Raw genomic sequence first — 21,302 nt, 5'->3', positions numbered from 1 at the left:
GTTTTAAAAAGCAGTGACAAAAAAGGGGGAAAACACTTAGATCCATTTAAACTAGATTATTAACAACTTCGAATAAACAATCTAGATTATGCCACTTTTGGTGAAATTATCTTCAGATAAATAATTAAGGCCTTGGTTTGCTGGTCGGAGTTTTCAAATAGTAGCTTGTCAGCAGCCTTCGGAAACAATAAAACAGCGGTCGACAGACAGCTTAGCCCACCAGCCCCACTGTTAAATTACAGCCATCAACACACAGCGACGCCACCCCTTCGAAATTCTCATCGAGAGCACCGGGAGAACAATCTGCAGCGTAATTAGCCTTCGCCGACAGACAGTTACACAGAGAAGGAGGACGTTTGGCTTGATTCAATTATTAAACCACACAAACAAGAAAACAAAAGCAGCATCAAAGAGGCACCGCGGCTTTCCTCGCTGTTCCCTAAATACAGAATAGAGGGAGCCCGTCCTCCCAAGCCGCTAGTTGGCATAATTAGTCGAGTGTGTGAAGTTACACGCAAGCGGGTCTTTGTGGGAGTGTCATCGCTGCCATTGGACCCCGCCATCGAAAATAACCAGGTGGTTAATGACAATATCACGACAGGCGGGGCCCTCCCGCTTACACCGCTACCTTCACGCATCAACATACACACATACTTTGAGACAATACTCTAATTACAGTATTTATAACCCCGCCTCTCTGCCATGCCGCATTTCTCAATCCCCCACCCCACCCCAACATGCAAATCTGCGGGTCTGGAATTGAATTTAGGCGGCGTCGAGGGCTACGCTGGCATGAAACGACTATTTCATTAGAATGGCAGTTGTTTCATTTGCCGAGCAGCAGATTGCTGAGGCCTTCTATCCAGTGTGCAATCTGTATTCATTACTCGGTGAAAAAGGATGATCCATGCCCCGACACCAGGCTCATCATTTCGTGCAGCTGCACAGAAGCTCTGGAAGGCCCTTCCTTACCCAACCCAAAGAGATTTCTTGGGGAAGCTCACAAAGACCGTCAGTAGGATTTTGCAAAAATGTTGATGATCCAAACAGATGACAATCTATGAAATGAGTTTATTCGGAATGTTTTTATGTCTTCACAAATTCAAATGTTTTTGGTGTCTATTTTTCAGCAATATATTTTCTTTATTGCTCTTGGATTTTGTGGGTCATGATTTTGCAGTAATAGGGAGCTTTGGACTTATTGTTCCAAATCGGTACATGAAGAAAATTGCATGAAATACTTCTTTACAGAAAGTGAAGAAAAATACATTTAATTTGAAATAAAAAAAGTGCTGCATTCCCAATGCATTATTCATGTAGGAAATTAATACTATTCTTCTATTTTTTTTTTTTTTTTGGTCAAACACGTGGCTATTATTTTGATTATGATTTGACTTGATTTGATTTGTAATTTATTTTTCTTCACAGTTATCTCAACAGCTGCTTCTTTTAAATACTGTACATGCTGGCATCCTCCCAACACATTCATAATTATTAATCAATTATTAATGTCTCCTTTCATTTTATTATTGTCTTAGTTTTCACATTGCAGTGTTTGTGCAAGTTGCTTGTACAGTTGGTCAAATTTATGTGGAACTTTGAAGTGAATGTTTCCATTTATCTTATTTAAGTAGATTCGAAGAAACAGCCCGGGGGGGTGCAAGCTTCCAGTTGTAATTTCACCGAGATTGTCGGCCATTTTGTAAGAGTAAAGTGGTCTTGTATGGGTTTTTTTCTTGCCGTAAAGTGAAATTCTGTAATACTCACATTGTCATCATGTGTAATTTTTCCACTGATGTTACTCGGTTCCACCCAAAAAAAAGAAACCAAAAAACAACTTTGCCAGTGCTGTGCTTTGATTTGGAAAATTGGTGCACATTGGCAGCATGACACACTGGCACACAGCTGGACTCTCGATGAACACTTCACTAATGACTGCACTGATGGCAAACGCACCAGCCTATCTCCAGAAGTTGTGAGTGAGGATAAACAGGCTAGAAAATGGATGGTTGGAAAATTAAATGTGCTATTTTTTTCCAAAATTCATAATTGCCCTCAACCTGATTTAAAAAAAAAAAAAGCAAAAATTAATGCATGATAAACGGCGAGTCGGCAAGATTCGAAAACATACCATTAGCTCTCCTTTTAAAGTGAATCAAGTTAAAAATAGGGAAATGAACTTTGATAAGGAACATTGTGTCAGCAGCGATAACCCGGGGAAAACTCATTCCGCTATCAGGGCGACAGTTTAAAAATCCATTCTGTGCTGTCGTCATATCCTTTTGTCCATGTCATTATGGCGTGATCTGGGGGAGCATCAGCCTCGACAATAAGGAAGGATGCCCGAGTTCCTCTTTTACAGAAGAAGGTCATTCAAGATACCCTACACCCCGCTGACAAACTGCCTGCCTGATGCCCTGTGCCTTTCAAGAAGTTCCCATTATGTTTCAAACTAGTCCATCCAAACTTTTTTGGACTGTCTGTATTAAGTGATAAGCCATTTGGCAAATACTGTACATTGGTAGGGAAAAAAAAAGATATGACCTTAAAAAAAAAAGGAAGTCACCGCTAATCACAGATTTCAAGGTCCGTGACCTTCTAGGACCCCCGTCACGAGTTATTGACCCCGACAAGCTGTCTTGAGCGCATGATCATCACCGGTGTGACGACAGCGATGATGAGGGAACATTTACTCGCTGCTGTTAAACAATTACTTGTCTGTCTCTCGTTGAAGGGCAATGCAGACGGTGGAAGGATGTTGGCAAAAAAACAATGCAATTTAAACAAGTTATGCATTGTCGTTAGATTTTATGTGCAATGTTTTTTTTTTTAATTAATTGATATTTTTTTCTTGATTAATTCTAAAAAGTTGGGAGAATCTCTGGATGTTATAAACTTGTGTTTAATAGGCTGAATTATTACATTTCCTGATTTTAGTCTGATCTGCTCAGTGTCAAATTAAATTGGGTGCTGCCATCTAATGGTCGGGGGTGGAATTACACCCAAAACGGTGGTGAGAATGCTGTTTTTATTTTGGGGGGGGGGGGGGAGTGCAGTACTTGCTGATATTAATTATTCACTTGCGGAAAAAAAAGAGGTTGTTAAACAACCATCGCTTCGCCACATTTTATTGTCCGAGCGGATGGTAAGATACTGTTCTTTGTAACAGAAGGGCGTTTGGTGGATTTAATTTGGGCTGTTCATCTTGAAGAGTTAGACCACGCCATTTCGGACTGGCGTGGATAGCATTTAGATAAAAATGACCTTTGTAAAATCAACGTGTTGACTCATCTATAGAGAACACAAAGACTGAATCTTAAAATCTAGTATTACCAAGTCTTTGGCTAAAATTACAGACTGAAGACTAATAAGAAAATAATCACAAACAATGAAAAACATTCATTATGCCCAATCATTGTTTTCAATGTAGCCTCCATCACACTGTTACAATTTTCAACTGTTGCTTTAGACTTGCCTGAAAGCTGATTTACTAGTAGATGAACTCGAGAGCCTTGACCTCATCACATCAAATACCTTGAGGATGAATTGTGAATCAGACCCTCTTGTCTATTATCAGTGACCTCTGAACCACACAGACGAGCCTCTGCGCAAACCAGGAAAAAAAAAAAAAAGAAAGATAGTTCCTCTATTTTCCTGTAGGTTAAATGGCCAGAAGTCCTTTTGGTCACATTTGACTCTAACATGATGTTATTCACAGCAACAGCAACCATAAACAACAAATGTTATTCGGCATTATGCAAACAATGTAAAAACGCCTCACATGTTTGATGTTCTAATCAATATCCAACTTATCGAGTGTGTCCGACTGCGTAATGTCCCTGATGAATTATTGTCAGTGGGCTACAGTCTCAAATATTACAACAAGACTGAGCCTTTGGGAATTGAAGGTACAAAATGGGAAGACTGTGCCAGGAGTTCATCCTCTTCCCTGGTTATGGTGAGTAACCGTTCTGTACTGTGCTTTGGCTGGGCAAGTGAGGCTTACAAATCATCGGAGTTGAAGGTGCTCGGTGCAAGGTTTTACTGCCTGTCTTCTATGAATGGCTCCCTGAAGGCCCCAATGATAATAGCTCACAGCCGTACCCTTCACGGAGCCTGACATTTAGCACACCCCCTACAGCAGAATGGAATGGCATATCAACTTGCCCAATGGGCTGTCATATCAACTCATCCACCGCTTTCTGCCCATAACATAGGCAGAGAGGATGAAATGCAATGGTGCTAGCAGAAACTTGCTTGTTGAGCTTCATTCACTTTGGATTTAGAACATAAACCTTTGTAAGGTATAAGTCAGCAGAGCTGGTCGGAAAGTTTCTTCAAATCTAAATGTATACATTATTATTATTATTATTTTTATGAGACGTAGAAATTTATGACGGTAACCCTGGGGTTTTATTTGGAATTTTAAAAATACGCTTAAGGACGTATTTGGGTTTCTGCGCACGTTTACATGGACTTTGAAAACCCCAATACTGCCAATATTCGGGTTTTAAATGGGTTATTGTCAACTAGCCATGGTTCCTGTACAGTACTCATATGATATCAACTGCTTAAAATAGTTGTACCTCCTGCTACTACTTCATTTCCAGTTTCCAATATCATTGGCAAGAAGGTCCACGTATCAAGTAGGTAAATAAAAAAAAAAAAACAGTTAAAGGAGGATCCCTTAAAACCAGCCCATTGGACAGAAACTATTTGTCATGACACTGTTACATTCCATTGAGTATTATTCCAAGAACTGCAAGTAAACCAAAATGATTTTTCAAGTATGCAAGATGTTTGGGAAATGCAAAAAAATAAAAAATAAAAGACCTAAAAAAGAAGACATTCATCCAGCCAAGCATCCATCCATCCATCATAACCAGCGCTACGGTGAAGCCAATTTCAACAAAGCCTCTAAGCTGATTGAGGCAGACCAAATCTGTTTCACCAGCTTACATTCCTTCAAAATAGCCATCTCACTTCCAATATCACGGGCTTTTACTGTACCCCGTTCCCCTGGCTCCGGCTGAGCGTTAGCAAGGCTTAGCTGGATGAAACACTCCACCAGTCCAGTTCTCCCGTGCAACCGAGCTGATATCTCCATAGAACAGCATCTCCTCACATAACTGCACTCATCTGTTTAACATATTTATTCTATTCGACTTTTTCTATGAGTCCGCTCATATCTCTTTTTTTTTTATGAATGTAAATTTTAGATAAATATGCTGTGTCCATAGATAAATACAAATGGAATTGATTCATTACACATGCGGCTTTTTTTTTTAAAAGACAGATAAGAGAGGCATTTCCATGAAAGAGCCAAAACATGACAGTGGCGACCATTTTCTCTCATTGAGCGTTAGCAAGTAGTCGATTGTGTATCATGTATGCGTTAAAATGAGTAATATTATTACACCTTTGAGTGTATGTACCCCCCTCCAGTGCCTTCCTGCCAGTCTCTCCCACACACTTTCTGTCATTTTGCCACAGCAGCAAATATCCTGTTGGCCCGAGCTGCAGGCTGCCGGTGCCGGACTATCTAGCCGTGGGATCGATTCAGCTCCAAGTCGAGGCCTCCCATTCATCTCAGAGCCATAAAATGTGATTAGTGCTGACTACAGCACTGCGGGGAGATGGCCTGATTGGCCTGATCGGCTCAGATTGGGGGTGTTGGACACTCCACAGGAAGACAGGAGCAACAGTATGATGGGGATTCATCCTTATTTTGCCCTTTTTTTGCTCTATTCCAATCTATTTGGTTTTCCGTCCTCACTCACTGTTCTCTTTGTGCTTGCTCCTTTGCATTCTTATCGAAGCGTGACAAGATTATCCGTGAAAAATGATCGAAGGATTTATTGCCAATGCGTCCAGTTTTACCTTCTTCGAATCCAACAAAGTCATATTTAAATAGCACACCCCGCCATGGCCCCTCCCTCGAGTTATGTTAACTGTCATCACATACAGTGAGTATCTCTGTGCCATGTGACCACCTCTGTCGACCAATCACAGAGCTCGCAGTTTGACGATGGCAGAATCACCCAGGGAGACTGACAAGAACTGATGCGGGGGGAAAAAGATTGCCTCAAATCAGTGGGGGGAAAACTTTTTTTTTTTGTACACAACTAACTGATAGATATTGGGATGGAAGTCTAATTGGACACTTTGTTCAATTCATCTTAAACTAGGCTTTATTAAATTGCGTGACCTGTTTTGTTATTGATGTGGTTCCCGATGATGACTCACCGACCATATTGCATCGGGAAAAAAAACGGGATGAGCTTCAATTAATATTTTTTAGGGGTTTTTAATTTGGTTTAGATCATTGAAAAGAATTAAACATGTTTACTCACCTGCAATGTTTCTGGATGACAAAATATTAACAGCAAAACCATTAAGCTTGTTACGTTATAAATATTACGTTTGAATAAAAATGGCCACCAAATGTGGAACGTTAATGAGACTTCCTAAAAGTGTTTACTGCCTTTCAAAATATAAAAAAAACTGACCTGAGTCTCTCGGACATTCTCCACGGTGAAGTTGAACCACACTCGGAATCGGGGATTGCAGGTGTCTGGCCGAATGAAGAGGTCAAACTCAAATTCGCTGATGTAGTCAACACGGCCAAGATTTCCTGCACAAGCAGAAGACTTTACATGAGTGGGGATCAGTTTCATCTTCAACCCGAGTTCACCAAGAGCGATGACCTCATTTGATTTAATAATCAATACAATATGTATTTCTTCCACTCTATGTTGATACATTGACAAGTCAATCACACCAAAAAACAACCCCCACCGAGGGCAGTTAGCCATGAAGAAAGACCAAGTGACACCAAAAGCTTCAACCATCCATATCGGACATATTACATGGTAACCGCGGAAAAATGATGAGTGGGAGTATAATTAATCCAATGGGAACCATTTCCCGGCTTTCAAGTCTCATAGCTGTCTAGAAGATGACCGGCTGGTAGATGACGACATGACAGATGCTCTAAATATAAGATTCATCTCCAGATTTATATTACGGCTAGAACATGAAACACGTATGTTGAAAATGTTCATGTGGTACAGGATTAATTGATGAGTTGTCTCAAAGTGAACATACATGAGGGACAATTTGTCATTCTTCTAAAGTCAAGGCTTAAATCATTGTCAGATTTTAAAATCGATCACTTTTTAGTATGTGCGTTGATTGGCACGACTTCATAAATTTACGATGAAAACAGAAGTTTAATTAACATGCTATGAAATAGCCATAACGTGAAAATAAAAGGAAGACTGTGCAATTACAGGAACTAATGGCTTGATGTTTTTCCACATTTGAAGCTCATCCGCTTACAGCTTCCACAGGAAGCTTTAATGGGAAGTGATTGACGTCTTATCCGCAGCATCTTTGGCTAATCAGGGAGTAGGTGCATGGCTTGGATGCTAGCATATAAGATTAATGTGCTAACGTTTTTTTTTTTCTTCCCCATTTTACTTATTGTTCTTGGTAAGACTGGAAAAGTGTTTTGGCCAGTTAGCTACCCAATTCCGAGAAATTAAATTCACAAGATGACTTTGACCATTTTTCATAGCAATTCAGTAGAAACAGTGTGTGTGTGTGTGTGTTATTAACCTGGCTAATATATATATATATATATATATATATATAAAAGCCCATCTGGCTTGTGTTAGAAATTCATACACGCTCTAACTTGCCTCAATGCTCTGCTAATAAGAACTCATCAAAAGTACAACATCACTCAATTCCCCGTACGATTGAATCTGCAGGGGTGGTCGTACACACAAAACGCACACTAACTCGCCTCTTTGTGTTTCTGCTCGTGAACACTTTACTATAGGAGAGCAAAAGACAGCAGCCATGGGCTACTGGGTTATTGAGTCCAGAGCTGGAGGGCCTGACATGAGAGATGGCTGCAGCCTCAAAGTCCAAATTACACGTTGAGGCCGTGAAGCAGCAAGGATATGACACATCATTGATCCCTGTTTTAATTTTATGGTGGCTACCTCCGCATTCAAACACTTTGGTGGGCTGGTGGCCTGACCGTTTAAATCAATGCCATGTCATTTAGTATTAAACCAACGCCGACTGCTTTTATTGTGTGGCTGCCCTTTTCGGAAAATAGACATTAAACGGGATGAAAAGGAAACCTATCCGTATAAAAAAAAAACAAAAAAAAAAACGTTTTTTTTGGAGGGGTGACAAAATTTGCATACTGCAAAACCGAGGTGCATAAGAAGAAACACAATTTCTGGTCCTTGAGAACAAGACTATCATATCATTCCTCTAGTGTATCATTTTTCTTCATTATCTTCTTCATTGGTGTCTTGACAGGCTGCGTTAAACACAAGTCTTTATCCTTGAGAGGACACTAGGAAATGTACTAATTTTAATTTGGTTTAAATGAGCAGCTTGGCCCTGACGGTGCCCTAAATTACACAATAACTAGCTCTGAAAAACAATGAAAACCTTTTTAGTTGGTTTTTTTTAGTTGTTGCAACCTCACTATCTGGTTCGACACGCAATTTCTTAAACATGACTGGAATATGAAACTAGAAATTCACTAATCGCATGAAAATGTGGTTTAAAAAAAATACACAAAATGATCAGTGATGGGCTATTATAGAAATGCATTCAAACGTTCATCTCTGGTATGCAAGTCGTTATCACGAGGCGCAACAAGCGCGTGAATATGCTGCTCGCATATGCTGTGTGTGTGAAATTCATCTGAAGAGGAGCACAAGAACCTGGCTAATGTAATCCCATTACGGAGGTACAAGAGGGAGCAGTCACAGTGCTCAGCCCACACAATGGGCCGGCCTGCAGCCTGTAGCCATCCGCTGGATGGATGCTTTCTGCCATGCAGATGGATCATCACACAGCGACGGTCCCGCCGTCCGAGGCCCGAGGTGGAACTGACTGGCACGGTCGGCCATTATAATTGTTTGGTTACAGCGTTACCTCCCTGTCATGTCCCTGAATCTTTTCCTTGAACACACAATTTATCAAGCGGCTCGCTAACTGCTCGATTTAAATTGACCTGGCATAAACGAGAGCAAACCAGAGTAGATTTGAGATTAAAAGAGTTCTGTACTGCTAAGGGACTATAGTCAGGTGCCCTTTTTAAACCTATTTTTGCTGTGTTCAATTTCATTATTGGAAAACATATCCATTCCAGCCTTCAGCTCCTTTGCTGTGTGGGCAGGACTTCTGGACACAGACGAAGGGGGCTGATAAAGACAGAATTGATTCCAGCCAGCAGCCTTAGCGTCGGGGTTTAGTTTAGTCCCGCAGCTAAACGGCTGTTTTCCGACCCCCTCCTTCCCCACCCCACCCCCCCTACGTCTGTCTCTTTCTCTCTCGCCTGCTCGTCTGAAGGCAAGTTGTCACTGAGGCAACATCAATCTCCCGCCTCATGATTTCTTAAAGCCTTGCCTTCTCCCTTGATGCCTTATCACTACATCTGCAGGCGGGATTAAAGAGGTCACCTTCCAAGTTTCTACAAACTAACTAACTAACTAACTAACTAACTAACAGGTCTTTATTTTTTCGAAAAATCATAACACGATATGCAGCAAAAAAAAAATATGTTTCAAGTGTATGATAAGAAGAGACAAGAGGAATTAAAGTCATTTTGCTATGAATCCAGTCCAGCCATGCTCTAGTGAGCTTCTCGTTTCAAAATAGATGAAGAAATCTGGGCCCGAGGACAGCAGTGAGATATGCGGGCAAGCCGCACATATCTGATGATGTACAGGCCTGCCTTCACATTCTGAAGAGAGCACAATTTTCAAGCTAGCCTTTTATAATTGTATTTTTTTTTTTCTTCCAAAAGGGCCCCCCAAGCTAGACTGGTGTGATCCATCTGAAGTGGTCGGTGTAGTAATGGGTCATATAGTGATGCGCTCATATTGGTAATGGCTTGATTGTGTTATCAATCTCATCCAGATGGTGCTGTAGCCCCCAAAGCTCTGGCTCTGCCAACTGCCCTTCTTACTTTCAGGTCTCACAAGCTTTTAAATGTCGTGCTAGCTGGATGTTGCTGCTAACTAATTCGTTCCATGCCGATATTTGACAAGTTAATTAAGTGGAACCTTAAGGAACCATTTTTCTTTTTTCTTCATAAAATCTTGTTGCAAGCACATTCTCCCTCTCCTTAGAAGAAGATCCAAAGATAAGAGTGTGGTGGAACCTGTGGAGTCCTTAGCAAGCCCAAGGTAAGGAGAAGGTCAACAGGCCTGCTTAGAAGACCTGTTATCATCTGGCTAACATGTTATCAGAGAGCTTGCAGTGGTGTTTATTTACAGTTATTGCTCCCTCTGGGTGCACACTTCAATGCCTGGGGCTGATTGCTCTGTAATGAGTTCAGGAACACTGGGAACCCGTGCGGCAAGAGAAACAAGAGAAGCCAGAAATCACTGGTCAGTGACCAATAGGTCAGATTGGGAGGGGAAAAAAAAAAAAAAAAAGAATACCCCAAAACAATTTTGAACTATGGTTTTGTGAAGTAAGTGTGGCCAGATCTGGACTTAATATCATTATTTTTTTATTTTATTTTATTATAGTTATTTTAAACATACACATGTTGGAGTATTTAATCATATTTAAGTAAAATATATTTAAAAAATGCCAATCAAAAAAAAAAAACTTTAGAAGAGTAAATACAGTTTGACAAAGTCAGTCAAAACTTTACTTTCTTTTTATTATTCATTTATTGTTGTGTAAAATATATAATACAAGCAAATCCAAGCAATGACAGACTAATCCCTTTTTATACCAACGGATATAGGAGATTATGAAGCATAATTAAGTAATTCAATTTAGATGTTCTTCTTCACTGAGAGCGATGAGAAGTTTTACCGTCATGCTTGTAAGTCCCGAAGACTGTAAAATATCACTTCATCGTTTGCAAAAGCCAGAATTACAGTATTAGTCGGCTTTTTTTGATGACTAAAATATGCCCGGCGAAACTGTTATGATAAGAAATAAAAATGGTCAGGAACATAAAGTAAAATAAATCCACAGTTTTTGCCTTAAGGCAGATGTAAAAAAAATAAAATAATAATAATAATAATAATAAAAGTCAGAGATGGCCAAAAAAAAACATATTTAATCTAACACCACAAACAAACAGCCAATAAACAGCATCAATCAAAAGCAACCGTCTTGCCCACAAGGCTAATTTATCTCAAACGTGTCTTTATACAATTCCCCCATTTTAAAAGAAAGCGTGTAGAGGAAGAAAAAGGTAAAAGGCAAAAAGCTGGAAAGGAAATGTAGCCATTTGAGCAGTGAAGCTTTTCGGCTGCTGCCAAGGAGATATAAGAGAGACGGAGAGACTGAGAGTGCCACTCAATACATCACATGTCAGGAGTACGCCCTCACATTCAGATAAATGGCGCTTGCTTTGCAAAACCCTCAAGAGTCGGCGCAGTCTAAGGTCACCGAGCTACAGGTGTGTGTGTCACATACGTGTGTGTTGCTAATATTTGTCCACAGTGTGCTGTGAAGATTATTTTGCTTCTTTGATAAAAGAAATTGAATTATTTTAATCCAAATAGCTATTTTTCAAACCAACAGTAACAAACAAGAGAGCACCCAAAAGGCAGAATAAAGGAGTTTATTTTTATGGGAATGTTTTAGATTCAGACATAAAGAGGATTTACAGGTGGTTGTCTTTTTAAAGCCTCGTGGCAGGAGTGGATTCTGAGATTTCCGTACGGGTGACAAATGATTGGCGTGTATATTATAAATATTAATGTACGCCATGCTGCGTGCATGGCAGTAACAACCAGCGCTACTTCAAAGACCAAGCTACGCTTTTTTTTTTTTTCCAACAGTTACTCTTGTCAACTATTTGCAGATCTATATAACCAGCTAGGTTAATTTTTACAATGTAGAGAAGCTTTCGGTTTGTTTTTTTTGACTGACTCATAGGGTTGCAAGTTAGACAAGTAAATCTATTTCCAGAGTCTCAATAGACCTGGAATGGTTATTGAAGCGCAGCATGAAGAAAGTGCATATCTGTTCCCCGTTCGGTTGTATAAGTTAGATTCTATTGAGCGAATCGATTGTAAAAACAGATGAGTCTATGCGATGTGGCAATCAATGGGCCCCATTAAACATTTGTCACCCCTGGGGAATTTCTTTGACCAAACAAGTTACTGACAGCGTGAGGCACTTCGACTAATCAGCAAGTGTTTAATTACATCTGCAAGGGCCAGAGGTGCAGGAAAACAATAACCTCGCTCGGTCAGTGTCATCCTCGGTTAAAACTGTCAGCAACATCGAGAGGCGGCGTTCCACAAAAAAAAGGAGTCGGGCTAAAAAAAAAAATGTGAGTGCACGGGGAAACAAATGTGACAAGTCCAGATAAGAATTCACGAGAAAAATAATTAAGGTTTTCTATTATATCACTTTAAGGAATCGGGACACAATAGCCAACAATAGACGCAGAGTTTATATTTGCAGATTAACAAAGTTCATTGGCTGCTTTGCATTTTCTTAAGTGGCACATAAATATTGATCTGCGTCAGCAAATTTGCATTTGTATGTCGGGTGACTGAAAATATGCACATAATGTTGTAAATTGCAGTTACCATTATCATATATTTGCTGTCTAAAGCGTCGCGTGCCTTCAAATGACCTGTTGGTTGAGACACCCACAATATGGAAATGAGCGGGTCCATCAGTGACTTGAGCAGCATATGGCCGACAACAATGTGAGTTTAGCATCGTCTAAATGGAAATTGTCTTTCGTACCTTTGGCAAACAGCTTACATGACAAGTGTCTAAACATTGGATGTTATTTTGCGCAACCAACTCTACATTAAATCTGCATGTTAAAGAATGAACATGATACACTTGGTGCGTGGACTGCATCATGAGAAAGCATATGTGCTTTGTCTAAAACTTATTTTTTTAAAGTGAATAATGTGAATCAATAAAACGATAAATAAAGTGAATAATATAATAACAAAATAAAGAAATACATACATAATAAATAATCAAGTGAACAAATAAATAAGAAATAATCATAAAAATAAAGTGAATAAATATCGTGAATCAATAATAAATCAAATAAAGTGAATAAATAGTCATAAAAAAATGAATAAATAAAGTCAATAAATAATCTTGACTCTGTTTCAACTCTTCAAAATTTTAACTTGCATTCACAATTACAACACTACGGTCATATAATTATGATGGTATTAGTGGAAAGCAGTGTTTTGAGTTTATTCATAAGGCAGCACAAATGACTGATCTATTTTTTTACACTGGTCACCTTGACATTTACAAAAACACTGAAATCAAGATTCACTTGTAAAAAAAAAAAAAAAAAAACGGACAAAAAGAGTTTAATAAAACATGAGCTACCCCTTTCATTTGATATGAGCAAGCCCCCCCCCCCCCCCCCCATTCTAACTTCAGCGATGCATTTACCGGAGCGATATTAATATCAATTCCATAAATCATTCAGGAGATGCATCCGGACCCGGAGACGTTATGTATGTTAGCTGATCTCAATGTTGGAGCTCAATTCCCATTAATCAATGTCTAAGCTCCTGTAACATGTCATTAGCGGAAATGGGTAAAAGTTGGAAAGAGGGGAAAAGGAAAAAATCCTAATCCTGGGGAAGAAAAAAAAATATCTATATATACACACATACCATAATTGTATCCGCTGTCATTGGCGACAATCATTTTACAAATATCCTGATTGTTTTGTCTCTGGGCTTATGAGCGTGGGAGAGCACGCTAAACGCTAAAGTTGTGTATATGAGAACTTAACAGCAAATGTCAAAGCATATAAAAACAACACATTTAATGAAAAGAGTACGTAGGATGGGACATGAGGTTGAGTAAATAAGATTGTGCTAATACATGCGAATAATTTAAAAAAAAAATGAAATAAAGACCTTACTGTCAACTCTTGTTTGAATAGGCAGCCAATTCGGTGAGGCAAACATTTGACAACTGCAGTCAAATATATTAGATAAGCATGCAATGATTGTTCCGCCCGCATTATATGAAACAGGCTCGCAGCGTGTGGGATGCTTCCCGAGCTATGTGATAAAATTTGACCAATATTTAATATTGATTTGGAATCCCAAGACTACATTGTCAAGCTTTCAAAATATTTTTCCACAGGAGAAACAAGCGGAATGAATTGTGTCACAGTCGTCACTCCCAAATTGTTATCAAGTGTGTCGATAATTTAACTCACCACTTTCAAAGCAAGCATCAAAAACCAGATGTCCTTTTCTTGGAGTTCCTGAGTAACCTGGTGGGCTCACCATTAGCTTGCTGACATTTCCCACCAAGGCTTCCTCCACTCCTGCTTCGTTGCCTACACGTTCATCTGAAAGAAAACACATTGCTGTATTTTATCATCATTTTTTTAAAATCACAAGTAGTATTGCCTGATATTAAAATGGATTTTAATGTTGGTGCACATGGTTGACTGCAAGAAAAAAATATTATTTCATATCATTTTTTTTAGACAAACATTTGATAGCCGCGCCCAAAAAATATCCACTCTACCTAAAAGCTGTCAGATGACTTGCAATATGTCATTCTGCATCAGTCACTTTATTCATGAATCATTCATCATGACAACCTATTTTGTACCATTGCAAGCTATTATTCCATCCATCTAGGTCAGCATTTATTCTAATCAACGACTTATTAATGGATTGGGGTTTGTTTCCTTGAAAACGCCCCCTTGAGGTCATCAAATCTAGCGAGCAACACTGCACTTGACAGGCGCAGGTAATTAAAGGTATCGGCTAACCTAGCTCGGACTGTCCCACGACTAACCCTATTAACCATCCCTAATAAAAGGAACATCTCTTCAAATGCAGACTGCATTGTGTGTTTCTGGACGACGATACCACGGCTTGAAATGCTTGCAACAAAGCTAGCTTGCACCATGCAGGTGACATCACTCTTGTTTACATCCGTGCACTTGCTAGCTTAAAAGGGTTAGCACGCTAATGTGAAGGCACGTCATGATGAGGAAACGCATCGTAGATCGTGGTCGTCTACCGGAACTTCTGTTTGGCAAATAACAAAGACGACGGAGCGAAGGAGGTAAGGAGATTCATATTTACACACCAGTCTCGGCATCTTTCACGGGGTTCTCCTCCATCTTCCTTTCCATTCTTGCACGGAGAAGCCGACGCGCTCCTTTGTTGCCACGGCAACGGAAGCAAAGGGAGGGAGGGGGGGAGGTTCCCACTAAATAGCACTCAATGGTTACGCAGTTCAAAAGCAGTATAGTTATAAGTAATAGCGAAATTCATTTAACATTTATTCAAGGTGGACCGTATAGTAACATAATTTCCCAAGGACCTATTTTACATTCACACTTCTGTTCATTTTATTGCATTTTTAATGGTATTTTCAAAGAAAGCCAATCACTGCAGTGATTCTGAGTCATCCTGCAGATTGATTAAAGTTGCTGTTTTTCCAGGCAATTGGCACATAGATGTCATCAAGGCCAATCAGGCCCGGTCCGATTTCTTTCCCATTACAAAGGCTGCACTTGATTAAGTACAGGCATACAACTCCAGCAGCAAAGTGGAACACAGCTTGTGTAACTGTACCAAATGAGTAGGACCATGGACAGCGCAATGATATTTCTGTGTAGCTGTACCAAATGAGTAGGACCATGGACAGCGCAATGATATTTCGGTGTGTTTTCTGTATTTGATGACCTAGTCACCGAGCAGATCGGTCAGACCAATTACTTACCGAGCCACAGCCGTGGAAAATAATATTTAAAAGAAAAAAAAATGGAGAATTGAATGACCGTCCTCTATGCTATGTCATTGTTTTTAACTCCATGTCAATTAAAGGGCTCGACGGTGGCACAGTCACTCATTTCACAAGAGGCGAGATTGAAATTGAATTATGGAGCATGAGAAGAATACATTAGATATGCTGCATGTTTCTCTTGTTTCTCCGCTCTTATCGAATAGCGGGACGACATTAGTGTGCTTGAGTTTATAATATCCTGGCGTGTCTACAACAGATAAGGTGACTCTTGAGATCCCGACTGCAGCTTGATATTATGGCCGAAACTCATATTGGAGAACTTCATGTACTGTATGTGGATATTCATTTATTCTTTTTTTTTTATTATTTATTGTTGCCGACATTTGATCGAATGCCAACCCATCCTCCTTCCGCACAAACAAATTAACAGACAATACCACGCTGATAAAAAAAAAAAAAATTCTCATCAGAGGTAAGAATAGAAACACTTTCAACAATAACCTCTCAGCTATCTGCCCAAGGTACACTAAATTTGAATGCAGCATTTTCCTGTCAAGATGTGTCGAAAAAAAATAAATGAAGTGAGGCGCAATCTGCTCCACGGTCTTTCGCATTTTAATGATCTCTCAGGAGAATGTATTTTTACATGTTTATCAAATGTGTGACTGCTCATATGTGTGCTTCGTATGTTAGCAGACATTCCTGTCTGGATGAAATAGGCGAAGTTACCGTGGCTATTTTAAGTCCCTTCTGGAAATGGAGGACACGCCACACCTTCACAAACCTGATCAGAGGAAATTAGAAAAGCCCTCTGGGAAGTTAACGCTTCTTGCATCCCCCATTTCAAAACTTTCCTTTAGAGCTGTTGTTACTTTATAGCTGTTTTATTTCAGGAAAATGTTGATTCAATTCTGCAAGTGGCGGTGTGTAACACCAAGTACCGTTAAAGCCTTTGCTAATGTGTCGGAATAAAGTCTATCATTTGTGTGGGAGGTAGTCATGCAAAAATCAATACGAAGCGCAAGTGGCAGCAAGTTGGGTGGCTACGAGGGCACGAGGAGCGAGGGAGGGAGGGGGAGGGGGGGCAGCTCCGAAGGAACCAGCCATCAGTACACAGAGAATCACTATGGTGACAGCAATCAGAGAGCTTAGGGGAGCGAGGCGGGGTCAGAGAGGAAGGCTTGAGAGGCAGCTGACTGAGGAATCAGACCTCACTCTGGATGATTCATCTGACAGCTCAACCCCACCACACCACCCCCCTCCTTCCCAGGGCACCTCTAACCCCCCCCCCCCCCCCTCCCGAGACTACCAGCTTTGCGAAACAGGGATGTGGCCGGCAGCCCTTTTCTTAGATAAAAGAAATATGAGCTAAAGCCAAGACAGAATGAATAACTACTTTTTAAAATCAAAGACTAGTAAAAATATTTTAAAACGATGAATGATCATAAAAAGTTCTAGCAATACCTCTGTGTTCACAGTGACGATAATTTATAAGTTTAGTATTGGCACATAAAGTCGATGCACAATTTGTCTTCGCAAGCCACATAAAATGATCAAGCGGCCCGTATACGGCCCCCGAGCCTTATGTTTGACACCAGTGCTCTAAGCATTGTTTTGAACACTAAGAATGGGAAAGATTTTGCCAACAATCACAATATAGAAATTACTGTATGTCCTATTTTGGAAGAAAAACGTTTTTTTGTAAAATATTTCAAATATAATTAAAAGGAACATTGATAATTCAATTTAATATATAAAAGTGTTCACTACCCCATTAGACGCTGTCAACTGATGGTCCAGTGTCAATAAAAGACTATTCACCGGCCCGGTCCTGCCAATCCAATTCCTTGATGGCTAAAGCAGAATTCAAAGCACGAGAAAAGAATCATTGTCAGTAATTACAAAGCTAGTTGTACCACACCACTGACATTAGCGTCTCGGAAGATGATAGCACCAATTACTCCAGCAGCATGACCCCCATTAAGCAGATCTATTGTAAAACACAGCCTTTTTATTTCACCAACGTTTTGCCTATTAGATGCAAATACAGTCCACGTTGACTCCAAGTTGAAATATTCTGAGTCACAATCTTGGCTCACAAGTGTGTTTTGACTTTTTTTTTTTTTTTTTTTTGCATAGTTGGCCGCGCCTCTGACCGGCTGCTTTGTCATGGCCATGCCACACCCTGTTGAGGAAGAGGACGGCCGCCTGACCTTGATGCTCACATCAGCCCATCCCTCACTGGTTTTCATCTCTTGCTCCCCCCACCCCCCAGGTAGCTTTCCTTTCACTTTGCTCTTCCTTTCCTATCACAAATATGTGCCAAACGCTTCCCACCGCCAAACGTCTTGCATAATCCCTTTCCACATTTGAATCCGGTTTTAGTTAATTAGATAACAAGAATGGAAAACATGAGTCCTCACACCACAAACCAATCCTTTTATCCTCGCCCTGCGTTTTTCACGGTCCACGAGGGAGTGCTTGCATAAGTGCAAATATTCCCTTGCCGTGTATCAGACACACAAGAAGAAAAATAAAAAAATAAAAGAATCAAACGTAAAGGAGTGGCACGCAGAGGAAGGCGGTGGCGCTGTCCGTGGTGCTGGAACAGACTTTCCACCTTGTGGTAGCAGCGGTGAACTGAAGCTGCATCATTTTGTACGCTACGAGGTGGGGAGTGATGCAGGGAGGGAGAGAGGGCGGGAATGCAAAGGGGACGATGCAGCGAGAGAGAGAAAGAGAGAGAGAGAGAGCAATAGGGAGGGGAGTTTAAACTAAGTGCTATGTTTTGGGACAGCTAATCTGCTAGCAAGCAGTTTGAGGATCGGAGCGTATTGTGTGAGCCAGTGTGCGGGGGAAAGATAAGGCAGCACGCCAGCCCGCCGAGCCGACCTACCGACTTCCCGTTTTAATGTGCTGACTCCTGGGAGATTTAAAAAAAAAAAAAAAAAAAGAAGAAGAAGGAGGAGAGAGAAAAATATTGACTCAAGACGTGTGCGGGGATCCTGGACAGAAACATTATTGCAACGGCAGCCAGCAGGGCGCATCTGAAAGAGAGGAGAGAGCGTCAAAGAAAAAGAAAATAAAGGACTTCATAGTGACTCTACCAGATTTTTTTTTTTGTTCCTGCTTGTTTTTTTTTATTGCTTGATTTTTCTTTCTTTTTTTTCTGCTTCGGGGACTGACTCCCAAAATTCTGAGCAAAGAAAAGAAGAGGAAAGAACTGAGGACAAGCCAACACTAAGAGGACAGAAAAAAAAAAAAAAGTACCGACATGTTCGAAATAAGCCGAACACTCAACGCCGCTTTGCTGAGCAATGAGGTAAAGACATCTTTTTTTTTTTTTTTTTTAATCTTCTTCCCATGCCTCACCTGTCTGCCGCCAGCCATTCTGTCATGTGTGCGTCCGTTTGTGTGCATGTCCGTGCACTTGCGATTGACAATAGCGGCACGTTTTCATATACGGTCATATGGAGAACACGCAGTTGCTCTGCTGTCATAGTAAACGGAAAGCTAGTGGCCATACTTGACATCACCCCATCGCAAGGAAGCCATCAAATCCGATCAAAACCCAATTGGTGCCTTGTCATGCTTGTAAGTTTGAGCGCTTGTGTGTTCACGTGCTTTTGTGTGTGAGAGCCAAGAAAAGAAAAAAATGTTCCCTAATCCCCTCCTTCTCTCTATCGCTTCCTTCTTCATACACACTCCCTCTGTCCTTTTAATATTCATCATCGTCCTTCCTACCTGCTGTTATCTGCCCCCTCCCCTCTCTCTCTCCCTCCCTCCCTCCCTCCTCCCTCCTTTCACCTTCTTCTCCTCCCTTCTCCTCCCACGTCAATGCGTGAGCGTGTGTGTGTGTGTTCTGTGAGCAGCATCTCAAGATGATGGCGAGGTACGGGCAGCTCTCGGGACTAGCAGCCAGTGGCGTGGGCTCCGTCCCCGAGTCGCACTCGCCGCTATTTCCCAGGGATCTCCCGTCATCGCCCGCCCAGACGGGCTACAGGTCATCCCTGGTAAGAGGATATAGACAGAGCACTGTATCTCCATATCCAAGTCTCCATTTTTTTTTAATGAACACAGGCGTGCGTTGTAATATCATGAAAAGAAGCAAAGGTGGATGGGGGGGGCAGTTGTTTGTGTGTGGGTGAGGACGGGAGTAGAAGAGCAGAGAGAGAACAAATCAATTGTGCAATCCAGTTTGTATTCTCAATGGATGGTATTAGTAAATATTTACATTGTTGTGTTTGTTCAATTACCCTACGCCTACTCCGACTTTAGTCTCCGCCAGACTGACTGCTATCGAGGGAATTTGAGGTGTTTGTGTGTGCGTGTTTGCAAAAATGTGCATGTGTGTCTGCATGGCTTGAATAAATCAGTGTTGTGATTTTTTTTTTTTGGGGGGGGGGGGGTTGCTTTGCGGGGGGGGAGAAAAATCCAATTGGTTTGTGAAGTGATGAATGAGAACTGGCAGATCGTCATTACGGGAATACTCGGAGACGCGTGGAATTATTTCCATTGATGTCAACATTCCGCTGACAGTCCCGATAGAGAGATAACTTCAAGGGGAGGGAATGATGAAGTAGGAAAGAAGAAAACACAAGAGCATTTAAGCAAAAAAAAAAAAAATAAATTCCCTGACTTGCCGCGTTAAGGCGACATGGGTGCCTTTCCCCTTCAAACTGGCTCAGATCCACACCCCAAAGCTTCCCGGAAGCTTTCATAACCCGCTGTCATCCTACTGACGATACCCAAGGGTTTTTTGGGAAAACTCAATGCAAATGCGTGCCGAGGATAAGCGCTGGAATACGTCTATGTGGAGTTGAGCTTCAAAAGTGTTTATTTTTTTTTATTTTTTTTTGCTCTTGCTGAATTCTTACAAGAGTTCAAAGCAATCTATCTCTAGGTTTTCTTGTCCAAAATGCCCATTAAGACTCGCCGTGTTATTGTAAGGTACCGGCCCTGTGATTTATTTGTTGAAAAGTAGTAATAAGTTGAATTTTATAGATAAGAATGATTGGCATGTTTACACGTGTTGCTTTGTATGGGTGTGGGGGGGAAAGATGGAAGAGCAAAAATAGAGGTGGGCCGATTCCAAGTTTAAAAATCCCTTTGAATTGAACGCCACTGATTATAAATGAAATTTGTGAGGGGGGGTTAACAGCCTTGTAATGGATAACTCCTCATCTTACATCTCATGCCAAGCTGTGTGCTTTCTTTTTTTGGGTGATTTTGTGTGTGTGCGTGTGTATGTGCGCGTGTGATTACCCTGTTTAGAGAAGACCATCGTGATTAATGGTGCCGTAATTAAGCTCGGAGAGATCATTTGCATACATTAGACAAATGCACTGGAAAATTCTGGTCCATTTCTCATTAGAATGCAGCATCACATTCTTTCACATGGTGATGGGCTTACAGACAATATGATGGCTAAATCTAAATTGTAACTTTATGATTTTTGATTCACAATACATACATCCTACTCATAATTCCAAATAAAATTAAGTGTTGCGCTGTAT

General features: G+C 40.7%; 2 protein-coding genes across 10 annotated transcripts in view; one reads left to right on the top strand and one right to left on the bottom strand.

The window, feature by feature from the left end:
* The window catches only part of agbl4 (AGBL carboxypeptidase 4), a 162,244-nt gene extending 147,025 nt beyond the window's left edge, over window positions 1-15,219 (bottom strand). Inside the window, exons 1-3 of one of the 3 annotated variants that reach the window (XM_085928077.1) lie at window positions 15,124-15,219; window positions 14,234-14,368; window positions 6,510-6,634 (exon numbers count right to left, since the gene is read on the bottom strand). In XM_085928077.1, the coding sequence (XP_085784203.1) occupies window positions 6,510-6,634; window positions 14,234-14,368; window positions 15,124-15,169 (306 nt within the window). In that variant the 5' untranslated portion in view covers window positions 15,170-15,219. Of the gene's footprint in view, window positions 1-6,509; window positions 6,635-14,233; window positions 14,369-14,550; window positions 14,700-15,119 lie in introns of those variants that run through there. The other 2 variants (XM_085928078.1, XM_085928079.1) reach the window with 2 other exon arrangements.
* The window catches only part of elavl4 (ELAV like neuron-specific RNA binding protein 4), a 64,461-nt gene continuing 58,038 nt past the window's right edge, over window positions 14,880-21,302 (top strand). For 3 of the 7 annotated variants that reach the window (XM_085928084.1, XM_085928082.1, XM_085928080.1), the window contains exons 1-4: window positions 14,880-15,099; window positions 17,926-18,061; window positions 18,993-19,108; window positions 19,659-19,799. In XM_085928084.1, the coding sequence (XP_085784210.1) occupies window positions 19,061-19,108; window positions 19,659-19,799 (189 nt within the window). In that variant the 5' untranslated portion in view covers window positions 14,880-15,099; window positions 17,926-18,061; window positions 18,993-19,060. Of the gene's footprint in view, window positions 15,100-17,925; window positions 18,062-18,529; window positions 19,109-19,658; window positions 19,800-21,302 lie in introns of those variants that run through there. The other 4 variants (XM_085928083.1, XM_085928085.1, XM_085928086.1 and 1 more) reach the window with 4 other exon arrangements.

Source organism: Syngnathus leptorhynchus, chromosome 13 (assembly GCF_054491065.1).
Source record: "Syngnathus leptorhynchus isolate UIUO chromosome 13, UIUO_Slep, whole genome shotgun sequence".
NCBI classification, from domain to species: Eukaryota; Metazoa; Chordata; class Actinopteri; order Syngnathiformes; family Syngnathidae; genus Syngnathus; species Syngnathus leptorhynchus.
Note: the sequence above shows the minus strand (reverse complement) of the source record. Positions and strands in the feature narration are given on the sequence as shown.